Source organism: Chiloscyllium punctatum, chromosome 38 (assembly GCF_047496795.1).
Source record: "Chiloscyllium punctatum isolate Juve2018m chromosome 38, sChiPun1.3, whole genome shotgun sequence".
Classification (NCBI taxonomy): domain Eukaryota; kingdom Metazoa; phylum Chordata; class Chondrichthyes; order Orectolobiformes; family Hemiscylliidae; genus Chiloscyllium; species Chiloscyllium punctatum.
Genome location: NC_092776.1, coordinates 22,430,980 through 22,456,522, shown reverse-complemented (window position 1 = coordinate 22,456,522; position 25,543 = coordinate 22,430,980). Strand labels below are relative to the sequence as shown.

General features: G+C 41.0%; 1 protein-coding gene across 3 annotated transcripts in view; it reads left to right on the top strand.

Annotated features, from left to right (window-relative positions):
- Positions 1–25,543, top strand: part of atrnl1b (attractin-like 1b) — a 928,830-nt gene that overhangs the window by 217,466 nt on the left and 685,821 nt on the right. For all 3 annotated transcript variants that reach the window (XM_072557357.1, XM_072557356.1, XM_072557358.1), the window contains 3 exons: positions 8,403–8,521; positions 21,025–21,157; positions 22,058–22,239. In XM_072557357.1, coding sequence (XP_072413458.1) covers positions 8,403–8,521; positions 21,025–21,157; positions 22,058–22,239 — 434 coding nt within the window. The remainder of the gene's footprint in view (positions 1–8,402; positions 8,522–21,024; positions 21,158–22,057; positions 22,240–25,543) is intronic.

The following is a 25,543-nucleotide window of genomic DNA, read 5'->3' as shown; positions in this document are numbered from 1 at the left end:
TACAATTTGGTACAGTGGAATGGAAGTCGATGAATTAGTAGCTGTTGAAAATCTCTCATACTAGTAGTATCCTGAAAGACTGTATGATGGTCATAAAAACCTAACTCTCTCGTCTTAGTAGTATCCTGAAAGCCTTGAATAATTATAAAAACTCAAATTTTCAACTACTCTTTGATACATAAAAACTATGTCCTATCAAGTATTTTTGCATACAACAAAGAACAAAATTTACTTTATGCTTAGAGTCAACTACTGATACATTTTTAAAAAAGAAATCCATTTCTGTTCTTTCCAATTTACATTTTCTCTTTCAGTTCTGAAGAAGTCATTGGACAACAAGGTTCCACGTAGTTGACTAATTAGTAAACTTACATGAGATTCAGGGTGCGCTTGCCAATTAGATACATAATTGGCTTAATGGTAGGAGAGAGAGAGTGATGGTAGAGGGCTGCTTTTCAGACAGGAGGTCTGTCACCAGAGATGTTCCGCAGGGATTGGTTCTGGGTCCTCTTTTGTTTGTCATTTATATAAACGATTTGAATGAGAATATAGAAGGCATGGTTAATAAGTTTGTGGATGACACCAAAATTAATGGCATACTGGACAATGAAGAGGGTCTTCTAAGAATATAAAGAGATCTTGATCAAATGGGTTAATGGGCTGAAAATGGCAGATGTAGTTCAATCTGGATAAATGTGAGGTATTGCAATTGGTGCACCACATAAGGGTAGAGCTTATACAATTAATAGTAGGGCCTTGGGTAGTGTTGTAGAACAGAGGGGCCTAGGGATGCATGTACATAATTCTTTGAAGTTTATGTCACATATAGACATGGTAGTTAAAAAGGCATTTGGCACTCTTGCCTTCATTACTCAGTCCTTTGAGTATAGGAGTTTGGAATTTATGTTGAGGTTTTAACAGGACATTGGTAAGGCTTCTTCTGGAATACTGTGGCTAGTTCTGGTCACTGAGTTAAAAGAAGATTATTATTAAACTGGAGAGGGTTCAGAAGAGAATAACCAGGCTGTTGCCATGTGTGGAAGATTTGAGTTATAAAGAAAGGCTGGATAGGCTGGGGCTATTTTCACTGGAGCATTGGAGGTTGAGAGGTGACCTTATGGAAGTTTATAAAATAATGAGGGGTATAGAGTTAATGGTAGTTGTCTTTTCATTAGGATTGGGGATTTAAAGATTAGGGGCACATTTTTAAGGTGAGAGAAGAGAGATTTAACAAAGACATGGGAGAAATGTTTTTACACAGAGGGTGGTTCGCATCTGTAATGAACTTTCTGAGGAAGAGGTGGACTTGGGTACAATTACAACATTGAAAAGACATTTGAATAAGTACATGAATAAGAAAGGTTTAGAGGAATATGAACCAGGAACAAGCAGGTAGGGCTAGTTTAGTTTGGGGTTATGTCTGGCATGGATTGGTTGGACTGAAGGGTCTGTTTCCTGCTGGATGACTCTGTGACTCTGTAACTCTGTCAGACCTGCTGAGTTTTTTTTTAGCATTTTCTATTTTTGTTATCTCCTCAATTATTAAATATATGTTTTCAATTCAGTGGAATTTCTTCTCACTGCATATTTTTAGCAGAGTGATTGAAGAAACAGTTTACCATTTAAATAAAATATCCCACAAATTAATGCTACTCTTACTCTGGTGCAACTAGAAGAATGAAAACACCATAAATTATTGAAAGATACTTGGAACATAAGCAGCAAAAGTAATTAATTATTTGATTTTATAGTCTCTTGAACACTGGTGAATTAGCTGCTCAGCTGATGATTTTGAACTAATCATTATAATAGCAGCTGTTAATCCTCTTACAGTTATAAAGCTCCACGCAAAATAGAATGTGAATCAACCATGTGGTTTAAGTAAGAAGAGTAAGCTTTTCAAATTCTGAGACATTATGTAAACATAGCTTGAAAACATATAGCCCTGTAGTACAATGCCAGATGTTAGTAGCAAAGTTAGCTCTTCAGTCCCTCGAACCTACTCCATGATTTGATAAAACCATACTTCATCCAATTCTGGTTTCTACTTTTCTGTTTACCTTGTCAGCAATCTAACTCAACTTGAAAAATATTCAATGATTCTGGCTCCACTGTTCTTTGGGAACAGAATTGCAGAGACTAATGATTTGTTGAGATAAATAAGTCTCTTCATCTGCATATTAATGGCGAGCACCATATGTTTATCTTTGGGTTTCCTTGTTTAGTTTGTGCCTTGAGGGGAAGCATCTTTCAGTATCATCTGTCAAGGCTCCTCAATATATGTTTCAATAAGATCACCTTTCATACTATTAAACTCTAAAGGGTATATTACAAATTTTCAACTTCATGTTAAGAATTAGTTGAGTGAATCTTTTTTCCAGTTTCCAATGCAATTGTATCATTCCTTAAATATGAAGACTAACATTGTGCACAGCACTTTGCGTTGAGCACAGTGATGGTGCTGCACAATGCACTGAAGTGTTCTCAGTGAGGATGGAGCTTTACCTCCACAAAGAATGTGCAAACTTCATTCTTACCAGTACTGTCAAGGTTAGATATATTTGTGACAAGTAGATTTGAGGGGACAGACCCAAGCCAGTCTGGCAGATATTCCCGTCTGGGCTTGACTAACCTTCTCACATGGGATTCGTGAACCACTTTTGGTGATGGGGTGAGGTCTCCATCTAGGATAGATTTTCATACTTATTCCATGTGGCATTTACAAAGTGGTGTACTGCTTTATTAGCTGAGAGAAGATGGTAGATGGGTTGTCAGCAGACTGTGTTTGCTTGCTCATATTTGTACTAGAGCAGTGAAACCTCATAGGGTCTGAAATCAATGTTTCTGAGCCACACACTCCCAAATGAATCCTGTTTAACAACCTCCAGTGAATCCATCCAGCCTTCAGCACAAGATATTCCATGGATGTTGGCCGATCAGTCTGGAACTTGGTAAGACGTAAAAACACATCTTTTGCACAATATCAGATTATTGCTTAATTATTCTGTGGGATAGCTGTTCCAATTTTGATGCAAGTCTCCAGATGCTAACGAGGACTTTGCATTCTTAATTAGGTGCCATTGTACCATCTGTGTCTGTTTCAATGCTGGATGGTTGTTTTGATTTTGGATTTCTTACCTGTCTTCATTGTCTTGCTAGGCCATTTCAGAGGGCAGTTAAGACTCAGTCACAATTCTTTAAATTCAGACTGAGTCAGAATAACTTTTGAGTACAAAAATATGACAACTATTTTACTATACCTAAAATAAAAGCAAAGTACTGGAGAAACTCAGCAGGTTTGGCAGTATCTGTGTGGAAAGACTTAAGAAAATTAACATTTCAAGTCGAATGTGACTTCTTCAGGACTGGATAAATGACGGGTGTATGCCACTAATGCCTCAGCATTCCCTACATCAAGATGCCCTGATCCCCAGCCCCTGGTGAACAAATCTGTACTGAGTGGCATGACATATGTCTGAATAAGTGAACACATCGGTGCAGTAGTATTGATGACTTTTGGCTCTAGCTGAAGCATTTATAGGTATGGCAAGGCAAGGTAAGCCAAGACTTAGATTCCACAACTATGCTGGTAAGTGGTCAGTAAGTGAGCACTAAAGGCAGCAAGTGAGCAGCCCTGAGATGAGCTGGACCGTTCTGTGATTTGAGTCCCTATGCACAAAATATTCCTGTTGCAACCTTTCACAGCTAGTTGCTGTTGTCGTGGGTATGTGCGGCAAACTGTTTGCATACATTTAGTTGCTGGTGTGCATTACAATGCAAGTTTATACTTCCTAAGCACCTTTCAAGTGGATCAGAAAAGTGCCATGATGGTCATGAGTTTGCAAAAGCCAGATACCAGTGCACATGGATGAGAGTTGCATGCAGCTGGTGCCTGTAGATTATACTGTGAATTGTTGTTTGGTGCTGACCAACATGGGAGGCTCTTCACAGCCACTGGCGAGCTGAAGCTACAGAGTACCCGCTCTGATTTCCATGTTAAGGTTTCTTGACATCTAGCTTGTTCAGCCTAATTGGTAAAATGGGATGCTGAATATTAATAAGGCAAGTTGTGACATTAATAAGGTATTTAACAAGCATAATCTCTTTAATTGGCACCGTATCTTTGCTTAGTGAGGGACTTGTCTCGAAGCTTAGCAAAAGTATAATGTTCCTGATGTCATGATAGATTTGGACTTCTCATCCGATTCTGCCACATTTTGTTCAGACCTCAACAGCTCTACCCCATCCCATCATGACAACTGGAAAATTTAAATTTAGATACTCGGATAAATCTGGAATCAGGACCGATAATGATCCCCATGCCACCACCCAGATTGATTTGGAACCCATCTGGAAATCTGTCCTTACCTGGTCAGCTAACTCCAGATTCAGAGTAATGTGGGTTGGCTGTTAACTAGCCTCTGAAATCGTACAGCAAACCACTTAGTTGTCAAGAACATGGCTCACAATCATAGTCTCAGGGGCAGTTAAGTTTTGATAAACACTGGTTTTATCAACAATGCCTACATAGAGTTGTAGAGTCATAGAGATGTACAGCATGGTAACAGATCCTTCGGTCCAACACATCCACGCCGAACATATGTCCCAACCCAATCTAGTCCCACCTGCCAGCACCCGGCCCAAATTCCTCGAAACCTTTCCTATTCATATACCCATCCAAATGCCTTCTAAATGTTGCAATTGTACCAGCCTCCACCACTTCCTCTGGCAGCTCATTCCATGCACGCACCCCCCTCTGTGAAAAGGTTGCGCCTTAGGTCTCTTTTATATCTTTCCCCTCTCACCCTAAACCCATGCCCTCTAGTTCTGGACTCCCCGAATTCAGGGAAAAGACTTTGTCTATTTATCCTATCCATGCCCCTCATAATTTTGTAAACCTCTATAAGGTCACCCCTCAGCCTCCGACGCAGCAGGGAAAACAGCCTCAGCCTGTTCAGCCTCCTTATAGCTCAAATCCTCCAACCTTGGCAACATCCTTATAAATTTTTTTCTGAACCCTTTCAAGTTTCCAATAGGAAGAAGACCAGAATTGCATGCAATATTCCAACTGTGGCATAACCAATGACTTGTACAGCCGCAACCTGACCTCCCAACTCCTGTACTCCATACTCTGACCAATAAAGGAAAGCATAATTAATCGCCTCCTTCACTATCCTAACTACCTGCGACACCACTTCAAGAAGCTATGAACCTGCACTCCAAGGTCTCTTTGTCGGCAACACTCCCTAGGACACTGCCATTAAGTGTATAAGACCTGCTAAGATTTGCTTTCCCAAAATGCAGCACATAAATGAGTTTTTTTGCTTTGGTTTTCGCTTAGGAAAGGGACCTTGTTGTAGATGAGAACATTGAGGAGCTGGAAAACAAGCTTGAACAGATAGAGATTAAGGAGGTTGATCTGCTGGAAATTTTGGCAAACATTAAGATTGATAAGTCCCCAGGGCCAGATCAGATTTATCCTAGATTGCTCCACGAAGAGAGAATGGAATTTGCTCAGCCTTTGGCGAAGCTCTTTTCTTCCTCACTCTTCATGGGAGTCGTACTGGAGGATTGGAGGGAGGTGAATGTTGTTCCTCTTTTCAAGAAGGGTAATAGGGAAACCCCTGGCAATTACAGACCAGTCAGTCTTACGTCTGTGGTCAGCAAGGTTTTGGAAATAATTCTGTGGGATAGGATTTTTGACTATTTGGAAAAGAATAGCGTGATTAAAAGCAGTCAGCATGGCTTTGAGGAGCAGGTCATACCTCACAAATCTTATTGAGCTCTTTGAGGAGATGATGAGACAGGTTGACAAAGATCAGGCAGTGGATGTGGTGCATATGGACTTCACCAAGGGATTTTATAAGGTTCCCCGTAGCAGGCTCATTCATAAAGTCAGGAGGTGTGGGATACAGGGAAATTTGGCTGTCTGGATTCAGAATTGGTTGGCTGATAGAAGGCAGAGAGTGGTTGTAGATCAAAGTGTTTTGCCTGGAGGTCAGTGGTGAGTGGCGTCCCACAGGGCTCTGTTGTTGGGCTTCTGCTCTTTGTAGATTTTATAAATAACTTGGATGAGGAGTTGGAGGGGTGGGTTATTAAATTTGCAGATGACACAGAGGCTGAAGGTACCGTTGTTAGTATTGAGTGCTGTTGCAAGCTGCAGCGCGACATAGACAGTATGCCGAGCTGGGCTGAGAAGTGGCAGATGAAGTTCAACCTGGATAAATGCGAAGTGATGCATTTTGAAAGATCAAACTTAAATGCTGCATACAGGATTAAATACAGGGTTCTTGGCAGTGTGGTGGAACAGCAGGATCTTGATGTTCAAGTGCATAGATGCCTCAAAGTTGCCACCCAAGTGGATAGGGTTGGTAAGAAAGCATATAGTGCCTTGGCTTTCATTAACAGGGGGATCGAGTTTAAGAGCTGTGAGGTTTTGCTGCAGCTCTAAGAATGCAGTTTTAATTTGAATTAAACTCTATCTGCCACTTCTCAGCCCATTGGTCCATATGATCAAGATCCTGATGTAATCCGATGTAACTTTCTTAGCTGTCCACCACACCTCCAATTTTGATGTCATCTGCAAACTTACTAACCATACCTCTTGTGCTCACATCCAAATCATTTAAATAAATGACAAAACATGGAGGACCCAGCACCAATCCTTGTGATACTCCACTTGTCACAGGCCCCCAGTCTGAAAAGCAACCACTCTCTGTCTTCTGCCTTTGAGCCAGTTCTGAATCCAAATTGTAAGTTCTCCCTGTATTCCGTGAGATTTAACTTTGCTAACCAGTCTCCCGTGGGGAACCTTGTCAAACAGCTTACTGAAGTCCATGTAGATCACATCTACCACTCTGCCCTCATCAATCCTCTTTGTCACTTTGTCAAAAAACTCAATCAAGTTTGTGAGACATGATTTCCCACGCGCAAAGCCATGTTGACTATCCCTAATCAGTCATTGCCTTTCCAAATACATGTACATCCTGTCCTTCAGGATTCCCTCCACCAACTTGCCCACCACCGACATCAAGCTCACTGGCCTGTAGTTCCCTGGCTTGTCCTTACCACCCTTCTTAAACAGTGGCACCATGTTTGCCAACTTCCAGTCTTTCGGCACCTCACCTGTGACTATCAATGATTCAAATATCTCGGCAAGAGTCCCAGCAATCACTTCCCTAGCTTCTCACAGAGTTCTAGGGTACACATAATCAGGTTCTGGGGATTTATCCACCTTTATGCATTTCAAGACATCCAGCACTTCCTCCTCTGTAATCCGGACATTTTTCAAGGTGTCACCATCTATTTCCCTACAGTCTATACCTTCCATATCCTTTTCCACAGTAAATACTGATGCAAAATACTCGTTTAGTATCTCCCCTATTTTCTGCAGCTCCACACAAAGGCCGCCTTGCTGATCTTTGAGGGGCCCTGTTCTCTCCCTCGTTACCCTTTTGTGCTTAATATATTTGCAAAAACCCTTTGGATTCTCCTTAATTCTATTTGCCAAAGCTATCGCATGTCCCCTTTTTGCCCTCCTGATTTCTCTCTTAAGTATACTCCTACTGCCTTTATACTCTTCTAAGGATTCACTCGATCTATCCTGTCTGTACCTGACATATGCTTCCTTCTTTTTCTTAACCAAACCCTCAGTTTCTTTATTCATCTGGCATTCCCTATACCTACCCGCCTTTCCTTTCACCCTAACAGGAATATACTTTCTCTGGATTCTTATCTCATTTCTGAAGGCTTCCCATTTTCCAGTCGTCCCTTTACCTGTGAACATCTGCCCCCAGTCAGCTTTTAAAAGTTCTTGCCTAATACCATCAAAATTGGCCTTTCTCCAATTTCGAACTTCAACTTTTAGATCTGGTCTATCCTTTTCCATCATTATTTTAAATCAAAAATAATTATGGTCACTGGCCCCAATGTATTCCCCCACCGACACCTCAGTCGCCTGTGCATGCTGTGTCTGGTCCATTTTTCTTATTCAATGTGGCAGATATCAAAGTATAAAGCTAAACAACCAATTTGGTAACACGGATGCATACAAAGCATCCATTTGAGAAAGAGTTCTTCTGTAGTTTTATTTTTCATTCTCCATTGAAACTGTGCAACAATGTTAACTGAAACACTGCCACGTAAAACTAGAATCAATGCTCTAAAAGTAAACTTAGAAAACAAAATTGAGGTACTGAGTGAATTTGTAAAGTTAGTAGTTGTGCTATTGGCAGCTGCAAATTTATTAGTTGTTAGCTATTCTTTGTAAAGTTGTGCATCAGCTAAAGAGAAAACCTGTCAGTGACTCTGCAATGACAGCAAGGATGGCAACTGTTTGGATGAAACCTTTTTCAATTCACTTCCCTTTCAGAAATGAATTTCTTCACTCATTTGTATTGCAGTAGCTACAGATGACAGATGTTTCAAGTATACAGACTGTGGCAGCTGTACAGCCAATATGAATGGATGTCAGTGGTGTGAGGATAAGAAATGCATTTCTATCACCAGCAACTGCTCTGTGGTAAGTTTAAGTAAAGGTTGGAATACATGTAGTATGTAAATTTTTTGCACAGACAATCTTTTGGTTTAGCATTAGAGTCACGGAGTCATACAGCACATAAATACACTCTTCGGTCCAACTTGTCCATGCCGACCAAGATTCCCAAACTGAACAAATCCCATTTGCCTGAGTTTGGCTCCTATCCCTCTCAACCATTCCAATTCAAGTACCTGTCCAAATGTCTTTTAAATGCTGTGACTGTACCTGTATCTACCACACCCTCAGGCAGTTCATTCCACACACGAATGAAAAAGTGTGAAAAAGTGAAAAGGTTGCTCCTCAGGTCCATTTTAAATCTTTCTCTTTTCACCTTAAAAATATGTCCTCGAGTTTTGAACTGCCCTACGTTAGGAAAAAGACCTTTGCTATTCGCCTTATCTATGCCTCTCAAGATTTTATAAACCTCCTACGCTCCAGGAAAAAAGTCCCAGCAAATCCAGCTTCTCCTTATAACTCAAATGCTCATGTCCTGGTTACATCCTTGTAAGGTTTTTTTATGAACCCCTCCAATTTAATAATGTCCTTCCTCTAGCAGGATACCAGAAGTGTGTGCAGTACTACAAAAGTGGCCTTACCAGCTTCCATGATGTCCCAACTCCTATATTCATTGGTCTGAGCAATGAAGGCAAGCATGCTAAACACCTTCTTAACCACCCTGTTTACCTGCAGCTCAGATTTCAAAAAATGATGTACCTGAACCCCTCTGTTGAATGTTTCAATTATACTTGAGTTTTCAATCTTATTAAATAGCATATTTTTCATTTGCTGCAAAATGGTTTTGGCTTTAGATATTTGAAAACTGAGCAGTTTAATCCATTTGGGAAGTCATCCAAGTAACCTTGAGCTGAATGTGTGAGATAGCCATCAATAGGTTATCTCATCTCACTTGGATGTTGCAAGGCTCTGCTGTCCTTGGGCATTGCACACATCAGAAGACAAACTATACTCCTTCCCTCCATACAGATACTGGTCTGTTTCCTGATTGTAATAATTCTTTTATATAGGTTGAGGCTAGTTGTTTCCTTTCAGGGGTGTAGGTTTGCTCGCTGAGCTGTAGGTTTGATATCCAGATGTTTCACTACCTGGCTAGGTAACATCATCAGTGGCGACCTCCAAGTGGCTTCATTGAGCAAACCTATACCCTAAACCTCAACCTGAGCTACAAACCTTCACAAACCTTGTTTCCTTTCAATTTAAAATAACGATACTGTCTTTTACTCTAGCAGAGACTTTCCCTATTTTCCCACCTTCTGCCTTGCTTAAAATCTATTATTACATTCTAATGAAAAATCATTGTCCCGAAGCAGTAACTCTGCTTCTGGCTCCACAGTATTTTGAACGTTTTTTGTTTTTATCACACAAGATTTGTCAGATCACCAATTAATTCACCAGTTTGCTTATGGATGACAGTATGCAAATGTAACAATGATCTCTGATGAGCTCAAAAGCATAGTTAAAATATTAACTAATTCCACAAAGTGAATTATGCAAATCAGTCCATTTAAAAAAAGTAGTTCTTCACATACAGTAAATGTGATATTTGTTTGTATTCCCCCCCCCCCCCCCAATCTGGCAGGATAAGGCAGGAATGTATTTAATTACATTGGTAGTTCATATATGGTTATTTCAAAAGAATTATGATATTTTATTTGAAAAGTTTAATGGTCATATTCTGATTATTCTCCTAAATGTGTTTTGACAATGTTGTTTGAGTTATTGGGGGAAATTAAAAACTTGTTAATACAATGTGTTTGTTTCCATGCTGTTATTTTTATCAATGTTTGTGACATAGTGAATATTTCTATTTGCTTTTAAGTTAACCAGATAACAATGTTTAACTTAAAATGTAAGTTTAAAGGAGAAAATTGACAGATTTACTCAGAAAGACAAGACCAAGTGGAATGAAATTGTGATAGATAGACCTATGGAATACCAGAACCAACGAATCAAACCTTAAGTTCTGCAGTCCTGCCATATGCAGTGGTAAATCGTGATGGACAGTTAAACATCTGTCTGGAGGGGAAGACACCACAAATATTCTGATTCTGAATGATGGGGAGCCTAGCAGCCAGACAAGGCTGAAGTATTGACAAGCATCTTCAGCTAGTAGTGCCAAGGCATGTTCCATTCTCAGCCTCCTCCTGAGGTCCCTGACATCAAGGGTACAAGTTTTTGGCCAGTTATATTCATTTCATTTAATATTGGGGAATGGGCGAAGACATTGGGGTGCGGTAAAGATGATGATCCTGACAACATTCTGTGACCCATTTCTGAATGCTGGCAGGGCGGCACGGTGGCTCAGTGGTTAGCACTGCTGCCTCACAGCGCCAGGGCCCGGGTTCAATTCCTGCCTTGGGCAACTGTCTGTGTGAAGCTTGCACATTCTCCTTGTGTCTGCATGGATTTCCTCCGGGTGCTCTGGTTTCCTCCCACAGTCCAAAGATGTGCAGGTTAGGTGAATTGGCCATGCTGAATTGCTCATTGTGTTAGGTAGATTAGTCAGGGGTAAATGTAGGGGAATGGGTCTGGGTGGGTTGCTCCCCAGAAGGTTGGTATGGACTTGTTGGGCCAAAGAGCCTGTTTCCACACTGTAGGGAATCTAATCTAATCTAATCTGCTCGAAAATATGGAAAGCTGTTCTGTCCACAAAAATGATAGACAAATCTGAATTGGCAAATTTTAACTATTGCATTGTACTTATTATCATCAGCTGCATGTGTTATTATCAACCATGCTAACAAAAAGCAGTTGCTCCAAAATAACCTTTTCATTGTTGCTAAATTGGATTCTGCTAGGGCTAGTCAGCTCCTGAATTTATTACGGCCTTGCTCCATACATTGACTAAAGAGGTAAACTCAGGCGGTGAGGTAAGGATGATTGCCTTTACATCAATGCAACATTCAACCAACTGTGGCATCAAGAAGGTAAAAACAATGACTGCAGATGCTGAAAACCAAATACTGGATTAGTGGCGCTGGAAGAGCACAGCAGTTCAGGCAGCATCCAATGAGCAGCGAAATCGACGTTTTGGGCAAAACCTTCATCAGGAATAAAGGCAGTGAGCCTGAAGCGTGGAGAGATAAGCTAGAGGAGGGTGGGGGTGGGGAGAGAGTAGCATAGAGTACAATGGGTGAGTGGGGGAGGAGATGAAGGTGATAGGTCAAGGAGGAGAGGGTGGAGTGGATAGGTGGAAAAGAAGATAGGCAGGTTGGACAAGTCCGGACAAGTCAAGGAGACAGTGCTGAGCTGGAAGTTTGAAACTAGGATGAGGTGGGGGAAGGGGAAATGAGGAAGCTGTTGAAGTCCACATTGATGCCCTGGGGTTGAAGTGCTCCGAGGCGGAAGATGAGGCGTTCTTCCTCCAGGCGTCTGGTGGCGAGGGAGCGGCGGTGAAGGAGGCCCAGGACCTCCATGTCCTCGGCAGAGTGGGAAGGGGAGTTGAAATGTTGGGCCACAGGGCGGTTTGGTTGATTGGTGCGGGTGTCTCGGAGATGTTCCCTAAAGCGCTCTGCTAGGAGGCGCCCAGTCTCCCTAATGTAGAGGAGACCACATCGAGAGCAACGGATACAATAAATGATATTACCTGCGCATCCACTAATATCATTTATTGTATCCGTTGCTCCCGATGTGGTCTCCTCTACATCGGGGAGACTGGGCGCCTCCTAGCAGAGCGCTTTAGGGAACATCTCCGAGACACCCGCACCAATCAACCAAACCTCCCCGTGGTCCAACATTTCAACTCCCCCTCCCACTCTGCCGAGGACATGGAGGTCCTGGGCCTCCTTCACCGCCGCTCCCTCACCACCAGATGCCTGGAGGAAGAACGCCTCATCTTCCGCCTCGGAACACTTCAACCCCAGGGCATCAATGTGGACTTCAACCGCTTCCTCATTTCCCTTTCCCCCACCTCATCCTAGTTTCACACTTCCAGCTCAGCACTGTCTCCTTGACTTGTCCGGATTTGTCCAACCTGCCTATCTTCTTTTCCACCTATCCACTCCACCCTCTTCTCCTTGACCTATCACCTTCATCTCCCACCCACTCACCCATTGTACTCTATGCTACTCTCTCCCCACCCCCACCCTCCTCTAGCTTATCTCTCCACACTTCAGGCTCACTGCCTTTATTCCCGAGGTGGCATCAAGAAGCCCTAGTAAAACTGGAGGCAACAGGAAAGGAGAATCTCATGGAGATGAAGAGCCAGTAAGGCTTGGCCTTTGCCTTGCAGGCCTCCAAGATAATCTTCCAGTCCAGAGTTTGCTACATCAAACAGGATAAGATGTGCTTGTGCTTCTTCCCGAGAAAGGTAAACAAGGAGAGTTCTTTGATCACTATCCTGAGAGAAGTAGAATGGCTCAGAAATACCATCTCAGTCTGAGGATCAACCAATCCTTTTATGCCATACTGTATGATATGAAGCCCACAGACTGCACAACCTCCCAGTTGTTCCTGACCTCGATCATGAAGATCTTAGAAGACAGCACACGGGAGAAGCTGAACCAATCATTATCTCTGGATGAGCTGATAAAGGCCCTCAAGTACTTTGAAAAGAATAAAACTCCTGGAAACGACTACTTATCGACCAAGTTGTATCCAGCTCTGTGGAACTGGATTAGCCTGAAAACGTGGAAAGCTGCTCAGGGTTGTTCTGTCCTCAAAAATGGAGGGCAAATCTGAATTGACAAGTTTCAGCTAATCGCATTGTACTTTAGGTCTTGCAGGTAGCATGTGTGAATCCACAAAGAAATGCATTATCACCCTCATCTGTAAACAGAAGGGGAGAGGGAGGAAATTCGAAATTGGCATTCAATTTCGCTGTTGAATATGGTTTACTAAAACCTGTCTAAGGTCATCGCTAAGCAAAAGTGAGGACTGCAGAAGCTGGAAATCAGAGTCTAGATTAGAGTGGTGCTGGAAAAGCACAGCAGGTCAGGCAGCATCTGAGGAGCAGGAAAATTGATGTTTCGGGCGAAAGCCCTTCGTCAGGAATGAAGGCAGGGAGCCTCCAAGGTCTCTCTCCCCAAAATGTCAATTTTCCTGCTCTAAGGTCATTGCCAACTAGGTCAGTTCTGCTCTGGGATCAGTGATTCACCTCTACCAAACCTGTGCTGTATCAGGCAGGATACTGCTGAGAGCACGACGCTCCTCAGAGATACAATTGCCTACATACAGAGCAGCAGGTGGACACCTTATCAGCCTGGATGAAGAGAATGCCTTTGAAAGAAATTTGCACACCTACAAGAGGAATGAGCTTTCCAAAATGGACTTTGGGGAGGGAATCCACAATTGGATGTAGCTGCTGAAAACCAGCATCAATATGCAGTCTCAAACAACGGTTGGGAATCAGAAAGCTTCCTAATCTGCTCTGGAGTCAGGCAGGACTACCTACTCTCTCCTGCCATGTTTGTGTGTTGTCTAGACCTTTTCTAAATCCATCAGGAAGGATGCAAGTCTGGGATGGGTGACTATTCCAGGCAGCGGAGGCCTGAAAGTCAAAATCTCTCTGTACATGGATGATGTCACTGTTTTTTGCTTGGATCCCTATCAGTGCACAAACTCGTGAGCATCTGCAACCAGTTTGAGCTGGCCTGGGAGGCAAGATCAAGGGCGTGTTCTTTGTGAACTGGGCCGATCAAACCTTTATCCCTTTCAATATCAAATCAGATTTTGTGAAGGTACTGGGTATAAGGTACAGAGAGAGACTGGGGCATGTGCCAAAACTCAGGAGCATATCGCCAAGATGACCCAGCAACTGGGAAGCTGGGAGCACCATTCCCTCTCCATTGGAGGTATAAACCTGGTCTTTTTTAAAATTCATTTATGGGCTATGGACATCAGTCATTAGACCAGCATTTATTGTCCATCCATAATTGGCCAGATAGCAGTTAAGAGTCACCTCATTTTTGCGCATGTGGAGTCACATATAGGCCAGACCAGGTAAGGATGACAATTTCCTTCCCAAAAGGAACCGGATGAGATTTTCTCCATCAATCGACAATAGTTTCATCATCATCCTTCGAGTCTTAATTCCAGATGTTTAAATTAAATCGTAATTCCACCATCTGCCGTGGCCAGATTCAAACCTGGGTCCCCACAACACTACTTGGGTCTTAGGTTAAAAGCCCAGCAGTAATACCACTAGGCTATCGCCTCCCTGAGCATGTATAAGGTATCCTCAGTGTTAGTGTGTGTGGTACAGGTCTGCTCTAATCTCCAAACCTGAGCCACAGAAGTTATGGAGAGATAATGGGCTGGTGGCATTATTGCTAGACTATTAATCCAGAAAGATTAGAGTGGTTCTGGATACGTACAGCAGGTCAGGCATCATCCGAGGAGCAGGAAAGTTGACGTTTCGGGCAAAAGCCCTCCATCAGGAATTAATCCAGAAACTCAGTTCATGTTCTGGGGATCTAGGTTTGAATCCCACCACAGCAATAGACAATAGATGCAGGAGTAGGCCATTCTGCCCTTCGAGCCTGCACCGCCATTCAATATGATCATGGCTGATCATTCCTAATCAGTATCCTGTTCCAGCCTTATCTCCAAATGGCGGAATTTGAAGTCAGTAAAGGAAATCTGGAATTTAGAATCTACTGATGACCATGAAACTATTGTTGATTGTGGGAAAAGGCCACTGGCTCACTGTTGTCCTTCATGAAAGGAAGTCTGCCGTCCTCAACTGGTCTAGCCTACATGTAACTCCAGACTAACAACAATGTTATTGACTCTTAACTGCCCTCTGAAATGGCCCAGCAAGCCATTCAGTTGCATCAAACACTACAAGCTCTCAAGAAAGAAATGAAATTGATAGACCCCCTGGCATCGACCCAGGGACCAGAAACAGCCTTGTCGACTCTGCAAAGTCCTGCTTACCAACATTTTGGACTAGTACCAAAATTAAGAGACCTGTCTCACAGACTATTGAAGAAACAGCTTGATGTAATCTTACCCACGGAATCATATCTGACAGATCATGTCTAAGACATCACCATCACCATCACCATCCTTGTATATATCCTGTTCCATGGCAAGTCAACTCCAGCAAAGATGCTGGCACAGTGGCTTACAGTCAGGACGGAATTGCCTTCAAAGTCCTTAACATTGACTGTGGACCCCATGAAATCTCATGGCTTCAGATTGGACTTGGGCAAAGAAACCTCCTACTGATTGCTATGTACTGTCCTCCCTCGGCTGATGAGTCAGTGCTCCTTCATCGAGTAAACTTTGAGGAAACACTGAGGGTGGCAAGGGTGCAATATGTACTTAAGATGGGGGATTTCAGTGTGCACACACCAAGAGTGGCTTAGCAGCAACTGATTGATCTGTTCAGATCCTAAAAGATATAGCTGCTAGACTGGGTCCGCAGCAGATGGTGAGGGAACTAACAAGAGGGAAAAATACACTTGACCTCATCCTTACCAATCTGCTGGCTGCATATGCGTCTGCCCATGACAATACTGATAAGAGTGATCACTGCACTGACGAAGTCCCACCTTCACACAATGGTGCAGAACTACCATCATGCTAAATGAGACAGACTTCAAACAGATCCAGCAACTCAAGACTGGGCATCCATGAGACGATATGGGCCATCAGCAGCAGCAGAATTGTACTCCAACAAAGCCTGCAACCACATAGCTTGGTATATCCACACTCAACCATTATGATCAAGCAAGGGCATCAATAGAGTGTGCACGAGGGCATGTGGCCAGGATCAGCATTAAGCATAACTAAAACTGAAGTGTTAGCCTGGTGAGGCTCCAAAACAGAACTATTTTCATAAGCAGTGAATGATAGAGCTAAGTGATCCTTCAACCAATCAATCAGATCTAAACTCTGCAGTCCTACCACATCCAGTCATGAATGGTGGTGGACAGTTAAACAACTCACTACAGGAGGAGACTTCACAAATATCCACATCTTCCATTATGGTAGTGTAAAAAATAAGGCTGAAGCATTCAAAGCAACCTTCAGCCAGAAGTGCCAAGTGGATGATCCATCTCAGTCTCCTCCAGTAGTCCACAGCATGACAGATACCAATCTTCAGCCAATTCAATTAACTCCACGTGATATCAAGAAACATTTGGAGACACTGGATACTGCAAAGGCTCTGGGCCCTGACAACATACCGGCAGTAATACTAAAGACTTGTGCTTCAGAACTTGCAGTTTCCATAGCCAAGCTCCTCCAAGACAGTGACATCTAACCGACAATATGGAAAATTGCAGAGGTATATTTTGTATACAAAACGTAGAGCAAATCCAACCCAGTCAATTTCTATCCCATCAGTCTACGCTCAATCATCAGTAAAATGCTGGAAGTTTCATTGATTGTATTATCAAGCAACATTTGTTCAGCAATAACATGCTTAGTGATACCCAGTTAGGGTTTGGCCACTTGGCTTTTGACCTCATATCAGCCATGGTTCAAACATGAATTCCAGAGGTGAGGTAAGGGTTAAAGCCCTTGACATCAAGGCCGTATCCGGCGAAGTGTGGCATCAAGAAACCCAAGCAAAATTGGAATCAGTGCGTATCGGGGGCAAACTCTCTGCTGGTTAGAGTCATACTTGGCACAATGGAAGATGGTTGTCGTTGTCAGAAGTCAGTCATTTCAGCTGTAGAACATCTCTGCAGGAGCGCCTCAGTGTAATGTCCTGGGCCAAACATCTTCACCTTCTTCAGTGAGCTTTCCTCCATCATAAGGCCAGAAGTGGGGATGTGCAATCATCAGATACTGAAGCAGTCTAAGTTCAAATGCAAACAGATCTGGACAATTCCTTCCCCCCCCTCCCCCCACCCCCAACAAAAGACGCTGTGGGTCAACCTGTAGCAGGTGGACGGCAGCAGCTCAAGAAGACAATTCACCACCACCTTCTCAAGGGCAAATAGGAATGGAAAATAAAAATGCTGGCCAGCCAGTAATGTTTATGTTTCAGACGTGAATTTAAAAAAAAAAGCCCGAGTTATGTTCTATTTCATCTGGAGGTCAAAGATGGACATTGTCCATAGGGACACCATGTACAAAGTTTTAGATACTCAGTGCTGCCTTTATCCTGATGGCCATTTTTGAGTGTGGCTGCATCAGACCCACAGTAAACAAATAACCACTGTCACATTGTATTAAGATCCTACCTGCCCCACTTGTTAGGAACGATGGAGTTCGCCTCGTTGCTGCGGAATGCTTCAAGTACTTGGACAGTTTTGCATCACCTATCTCTTGTGGAAAAATTTGCAAAAGGAAACATCTTCGACCACAGGTCCATCAGGTAGTGGTCAGATTGTAGCATTCTTGAGACCCTATTGGAAAAAGAAAGGGTGTATCCTGTCATGTGATTCCCTGAGCAGGCTATCAATGTCATTCGGCAGAATGCCTCATTCCAAGGATTTTCCTATAAGTGCCATGACATAACTTGGCCAATGGTGAGAAGGGCACTACCTGTCAGATCCTTTACACACACCTGGACTCTCTGCTATTGCATGCTGCCCTTGAAGCAGCTACGTGGATGTGGGACGAAGACACTGTCGCACATCTCCTTCTGGAATGTTTTTCCTTTGCAAAGACATCTGGAAAGAGATGCTGTTGTTTTTGTTAAAGTTCATCCCGAGCAACTCTGTGATGCATCACTGTGTGCTCTACTGTCTGTTCCCGGGACGGGCACCAAGACAACCATCAACTGTGCCTGGAAGAACATCAACTGGGTGAAGGAAGCTCTTTGGTTTGCCCAAACGTTTGTTGATCTTCCAGTGTAAAGAGCAGACAGGCACATCACAAGGTCCAGGACTACATGCTGAGGGATGCACTAAAGCTTGGGGCAGCTGCTGCTAAGGCATTGGAGAAAGACCACCATCTAAGGTATTTCAGTTATCAGACCCTGATTGCCTCAAAGTGAATGTAAATAGAATCCTGTATGAATAGAACATGCCATTGTTTGCAATGCAGAGAAATCCTGAGGTATGTCAAAATCCAGTGTTTGCTTTTTCCTGTATAGAACTTCTGTGAGAGATTGTGTTTTAGGTTATCTTTACTCTCTCACTCACCAGCTCACTATATTCATTCATACATAACCTGTTATTAACTCATTCATTCATTCATTCGCGCTTTGTAATATATTTTACTGTTACAATGTAGACTAAAATGAAAACATCACCTTCAACCCATTCACTTTAAACCATTATCAGGCCTACTTCTACATTAATCAGGTGTCAATATAGTGAACAATACCATCTGCATCAAGTCTCCATGAAACATTATAATATTAATCAGCCCTTACAACCGTCTCTCGGACCTAAATAGATTACAGAAAAACAAACATTTTCCCCAGTTAATACGTACTTGTTAAATATCTCTTAACTGGGCCATTATCCCTAAAAGAAACGAACGGTCAAAAACAGCCCTTAAGTGAAATTCGGTGAATGAATGAATGAAACTCACATCAGCAAATGGTAAACAAATCTCACAACCCAGTTGCAGTAATCATTTTAATATCCTTTATTCTTTTATTAAGTACGGGTACAATTTTTAACTTATTTAGAGCATGTAGGTCTAGTATTTTTTACTAACATTTACTAACTTAAAAGACACCTCTTAATTATCCAAACAGACAAGACAGACACTCTTAATCCTATCAGGAGTAGTAGCAGCCAGCATTTAGCACATTTAGATTAGATTAGATTCCCTACAGTGTGGAAACAGGTCCTTCGGCCCAACAAGTCCACACCGACCCTCCGAAGAGTAACCCACCCAGTCCCATTTTCCCTCTGGCTAATGCACCTAACACTATAGGCAGCTGAGCATGGCCAATTCACCTGACCTGCACATCTTTGACTGTGGAAGGAAACCGGAGCACCCGGAGGAAATCCACACAGACAGGGGGCGAATGTGCAAACTCCACACAGACAGTTACCCAAGGCTGGGAATGAGCCTGGGACCCTAGTGCTGTGAGGCAGCAGTGCTAACAACTGAGCCACCGTGCCACCCACCATGTTTCAACCCATCTCCTGTCTCCCAGGACAGAAGCCCCTCAAAGATATATGTACTATGGGTAACACAATGTAACACCATAGTAATGGAATTTTAATATATGTAAGAACTGTGTATAATAGGCTATTGTAAGAACTGTATTTTGGGATTCTATTGCCACCTTGAACTTATGCTACTTGTGGTTGCTGAATAAAAGAGGCTATTTTCGCCACTCACCGATTTTGGTTGTTCGTTGAACACGATCCCACAGTATGTATATACAGATAATTTTTATAAATAAGTATATTTTTGCAATAGAAAAAGATTAGAGTCAATAAGAATTGGGAGAACATCTCTCCTGGTTGTTGTGACACCTAATTAAAAGGGAAGTGGTTCAGGTTTTTGGAGTTCAGTCACTGCACCCGCAGGAAAGTGTTGCTGAAGTTGCTCAGGGTAGTGTTCTAGACCCAATTTACTGTTTAACGTCAGATGTAGGGATGATTACACAATGTTTAGTGCCCTCACAACTTCTCTGATATTGAAGCAGTTGGTCTCTATATCTTTGGATACATTGCTGTCAAAATTGAATGGAGCTTAAGTTTTATTTAACCATTTTGGATATGAACTGTGGATGTTTGTTAAATGTGAATCAATCTATGGAATGCTGATTATGAAAACAATTAGTTGGGCTTACTACAGTCTTTCATGATCAATGAATTCAAACTTTTTAAAGTTTGGCATGGGGAAGCATTTCTAATGCACTTAAATGGTGAATTAGTATTTTGAGGAATGGTGGAGTATGAATGTGCACATTTGTTTGAATAATATTTATAAGTTGTTTGCTTATGATGCAGAGTTACTGTGTAACTTATTTGAAAGAAAAGAAGTAAAGACTTGCATTTAAGTAGCGTCTTTCACATGTTCTGGATGTCTTTTTTAATAGCCACATAAGTATTTTTGCATTGTAGTCACCATTGTGTTGATCATTTCTAATTCTTTATTGTACACAACCCTACTGTCCTAGTTTTCCATGTATTTTTAGAAAAAGTCTTTAAAAGAAAGTTAGCTGAAAATCAGATGTAATTGCTGTGAAATAGATCCAATAGTCTAACGTTTGATGCTAGGCATCATAGCTCTACCAAACTATATGCTCTTAACCAACTTACAGTAGCTGGAAACAAATATACCTCCATATATTGTAATAACACCTTACCACCATTCACTTTTATCCGTAATACATTGATCTGATCCTTTTCTATATTCTTCAAAGGTAGGATGTTTGAAATTTAGACCTTTGAAACAATGTAATGTATTCCATCCGATATTCTAAAATTTTTTTCTCAATTTTGGACAGTTGGAAAGACATTGTCTTAATGTAAGCAACTATTTATCAGTAATCAATGCTAGATGTTTATTGAAAAGTTGCATGTGATGTTTTATGGAGTGGTTTTGCTAAACTCTGGTAAATATCCAATGACAATTTTAACCATTTCTTTTCCTAGTCTGTAAGAAACAATACAAAATGTCGTGTGCGGAATATGCATGTTTGTAGCAAATTTACAAGTTGCAAGACCTGTTCAATGAAGCTTAACTGTCAGTGGGATGAGCGGAACCAAGAGTGTCAGGCTTTGCCAGGTAAAAATCTGAACAATCCATAGTGTATGCTTTTTCAAAAAGGACTATTTTCTACTTGTGTTATTCCAATAACATATAGCTTTTGGTGTTATCAGTTACTAAATAAATGAGTCTGGTAATTATTTCAAATTACAAAGTGTAAAATAGTCATTTCAGGCTCCTTAAAATCTTTTGTAATAATTTGTTATTAATTTGTTCTTCCTTTCATTGCAATATATGAAGTACGATTACCAATCACAGTACTATTTAATGAAACATCTTTTATAAAAGTGAAAAACATGACTTTTGTTTTCTGCTTGATGTTAGTCATGTCTAATTCTTGGATCTGATTTGATGATTTTATTTGCTTTTCCTGCCTCATAGAATTCAGATACTTCCACACTTTCTTATGTGATCATCCACAATTTGAACTAATCTTCCCAGAAAATTTGTGGAGAATGCAACATATGAAAAACATACAAACCTTTGTTAACTTTATAAACTGTAAAATGTTTTGAGAAACAAAATAATACCTTCAAAGTTTAACCAAAAAAGAATTGCCCTTAGAAAATGAGAAAATAAATTCAATTTTATGCAAAAGAATTAAATGTGGAAGTGTCGAATAAAAGAGTTCCATTTTTAATTCATCTTAAACTCAAGCTTTTAATACTATCTAATTAGCCTAGCAGAGTTTTGAGGAGGTTATCATTTGAATAACTTATTGTGATGTGGTGGAAGTGAAATTATGTGCAAGTTCACTTCTGAATTTGTTTAAATCGATGATTTAAGAAGAATCTGAGAAAAATGAAGTTTGTAGGATGTCATAAAATTCTTAGTTTCTTTGTGCTTTTTCACCCTACATCAGAGTATTTCAAGGTCTTGAAAGAGGTTCAAAATCTGAATTTGTTCCTACAATTTCAGCCCATCTTTGTGGCGAAGGTTGGAGTCACGTTGGGGATGTCTGCCTCCGGATCAACACAAGTCGAGAAAACTATGACAATGCAAAGCTTTATTGCTACAATCTTAGTGGCAATCTTGCTTCTCTTACCACATCTAAAGAAGTTGAATTTGTTCTAGATGAGCTACACAAATATACAGTTCAGGTATTTCAGATAATGTCATTTATAAAATTCCAACTTCTCCAATTTTGCATGCTTGGAGAATGCACACTATGCAACATCAACAATAGTAAGTGAGTTATTAAGCTGTAATGTTGCGGACACAAAATGGTGGAATGTAATTTAAAGACCTATCTTCAGTGGACCATTTTGGGAGTGTAGATTCCAGTTTATTTGGACTTTTGGGGTTTGTAGTTGGGAATTGTTCTAGATAATACTTTGGGCAGTTACTTTTAATTTATATCTGTTTCCAACCTAACTGCCTGTAGACAATGACATTTCATTTCACAGCATTAAGTTCTCTACTGTTGTGACAGTAATATATTCTTGCCTGTTTTCGCTTCAGAATGTTTAATACAGTTAATTTAAAATTAATGGGTTATTGACATTCGAGCATGATTATATGAACTACTTGTTGCTGTAAATTAGTGCTTTAAATGATTTTATTTAAAATTTTAAAATTTAAACTTAATTTCACAACTTAAAAATTAAAAATTGACCTCATATCTATATATGAAGAGGCATAAGAATTTTACTCAGAAAAATTGTAGTTTTGAATGCCTGGCAGTGGAAAAATAACAATCTGCAGTGCAATCCTACATTGATGCAGAAGAAACGTTATGATGAGAGTCGCTTAACCTCAGTCTACTGCTGTAAATCTGGCATAGCTGGACTTCTGCTTGTCATGTGGAATCATAGCTGAAAGCAAAGACTGCAAACTTGGCAGATAACTTATTATTTGGAGTTATAAGATAACTTATCATTTGTTGTAAGAATGTATGATGAAAGTAGGAGTTCGGGCTGAAGCAGTTCAGTGAATTTAATATGTCTGCGTTTAAAACAATTCAAAGGATTACTTATCCACTTGGTGTGAAATAGAGGTAGTTCACATTATATATTGGAATATTAATCATCTTGAAATAAATGATATCCTCCACCTTGCTATGTGAATAAAATGGGAGAAAGCGAGGACTTAAATTATGGTGCTAGATAAAGCACAGCTGGTCAGGCGACATCTGAGGAACAGGAAAATCAACATTTTGGGCATAAGCCCTTCATCAGGAAGAACTTATTGCCTGAAACATGACTCTCCTGCTCCTCTGATGCTGCCTGACCTTCTGTACTTTTTCCAGTGCTACGCTTTTCAACTTTTCAAAGGTAGTAGTTCCTCACATCATTGACTTTAATATCCAGGCATATAGGTCTAATTCAAGTTGACTTTAATATTCAGTCATAAAGGTCTAATTCAAGTTCCTGTTTTCCCACAGTAGTATACTGTACTTGGTTCCTGCATGGTAGTGTACCTCGAGGTCTTGCAAAGAATTTAGTCTTGCCTATTTGTGTTGTGACTCAACATGAATGGCAGGAAGGCAATGGTCTTTTATGTGCAACATCTACATTAACAGTCATGTGTTGAATTGCATGTGTTTTCAAGACAATGAAGAAGAATCTTTAAACCTCATCATTAATGTGACTATCATTATCTGAAATTGATATGTAAAGAATTTTTTTAATGGTCTAATCCTGTCTGTTATTTAGACACAATGGACAGTACTTTTGCAGACTGCTGGCAGAAATTTGTCACCATCCTCTGCCTGCTGCATGCTGATATGCATGTTGTAATTCTCACCAATGAATCCACCACCAACCCAATATGAATGCAACTGGGGCTAAGTGAGACTCTATAGTTGTACCCAAACTCTTCTCCATCTTCCTCATCACAACATTCGACACCATATCTATTAAGGTCCTCAGTGGAGTTCGGTCTTTCTACAGGATGAGCGGAACACTTTATAAGTTGTGCTGCTTCCAATCCTGAATCATGATAACTGTGACTTTTGTTATTGAGCTTCAGTATGCAGATGATATTTACTTATGTACATACTTAGAGGCTCAGCTCCAAGCCACCATTCATGCATCCTGAGAGGCATGTGAAAGAAATGGACCTAAGGCAACATGTCCTCTACCAGACTGTTCTTGCTGGGTAGCACTGTCACATTAAATAGTAAGATCAAACCGTAAGACTCTGAGTAAAGTAGAGTACATTTCTGTGGATTGGCTCCTTGCTGCAGTAAAGCAGCTTGAATGTTCTGTCGAGCCTGAGAAAATTGCTGTCACAGGTTATCAAGCTTGGGGCAGCTGCCACCAGAGTGCAGTGGGGAAAGACCACTGCTGAAGTTAAATGACGGTTCATTCAGTTAGCGGACCCTCCAAGTACCTCAAATGCATGTAAATATAGCCTTGTGTATAAGAGGTGTCTTTGGTTTGTTTCGATAAAGTGAAACTCCAAAGTTTGTTTATTTCCTTGACATGCTATTATATAGAACCAAACTGCAATTGTAACCATATTATTGTAGAGAGAAATATCAAAGAGGACTCTTATGTCCTGTGTTCCTTAGCAAAAGCGATCTTTATTCAGAGCTCTATTACCACATACATGGGAGAAGCCAGAGACCACCCCAAATCTAGCCTTCACGTGAGGGGCAGTAACCCTTTAAATATCAAGTTCAGATTGGAGGTCAATAACACTATGAGATCCCCAGCAAAATACAATATTTTTATACCTTTGCGTTAACATAATTGCATGCAATGTTGATATCATTATTAGCTGCTGAATCAATACAATCAATCCAGCAAACATACAATCAATGATGGACAACTCCATGGACAGCTCTAGGTCTTCCCGTAATTTCATGATGTTTACCAGATGCCTCCATCATCTGTCTTTGGGATCTTACAATGCCTCTGACAGATTTATTCCTTCCCAGACATTTGCCAGCTGCACTGCATTGTTTACTAAGAACTCATCCAAATTCTGTCCTTTTTTTAGCATGGCAGATAAAGAACGATATTAATTTCTCCCAGTTGTCTTTAAAAATAACTAAAATATAAAGTTCAAAAAGAGAAGTTACTGGAAAAGCTCAGCATGTCTGGCAGCATCTGTGCAAAGAAATCAGTTAACAATTCGGTTCTGGTGACCATTCCTCTAATATAGCTACTGTGACATAGCTGACAATTTCAGAACAACTCTTCTCTCGCTTCAGCCTGAGAACAGATACCAGTCCCTCTGACTTACAACTGCAGTTTACGACCCCTGCTATTTACATGCTTTGAGTGGATTTTCAACTAAAGTTTCATTTTTAAATAAAATTTTACTATTTCCACTCTGAGCACTATCCATTATTAATTAACTGGATGAGTGTGAAATTCAAACACTTGGTAACTTTACCAAACCATTAAATGAAACTTGTTTAGATTACACAGACAACTTGGGACCAGCCACATCTTC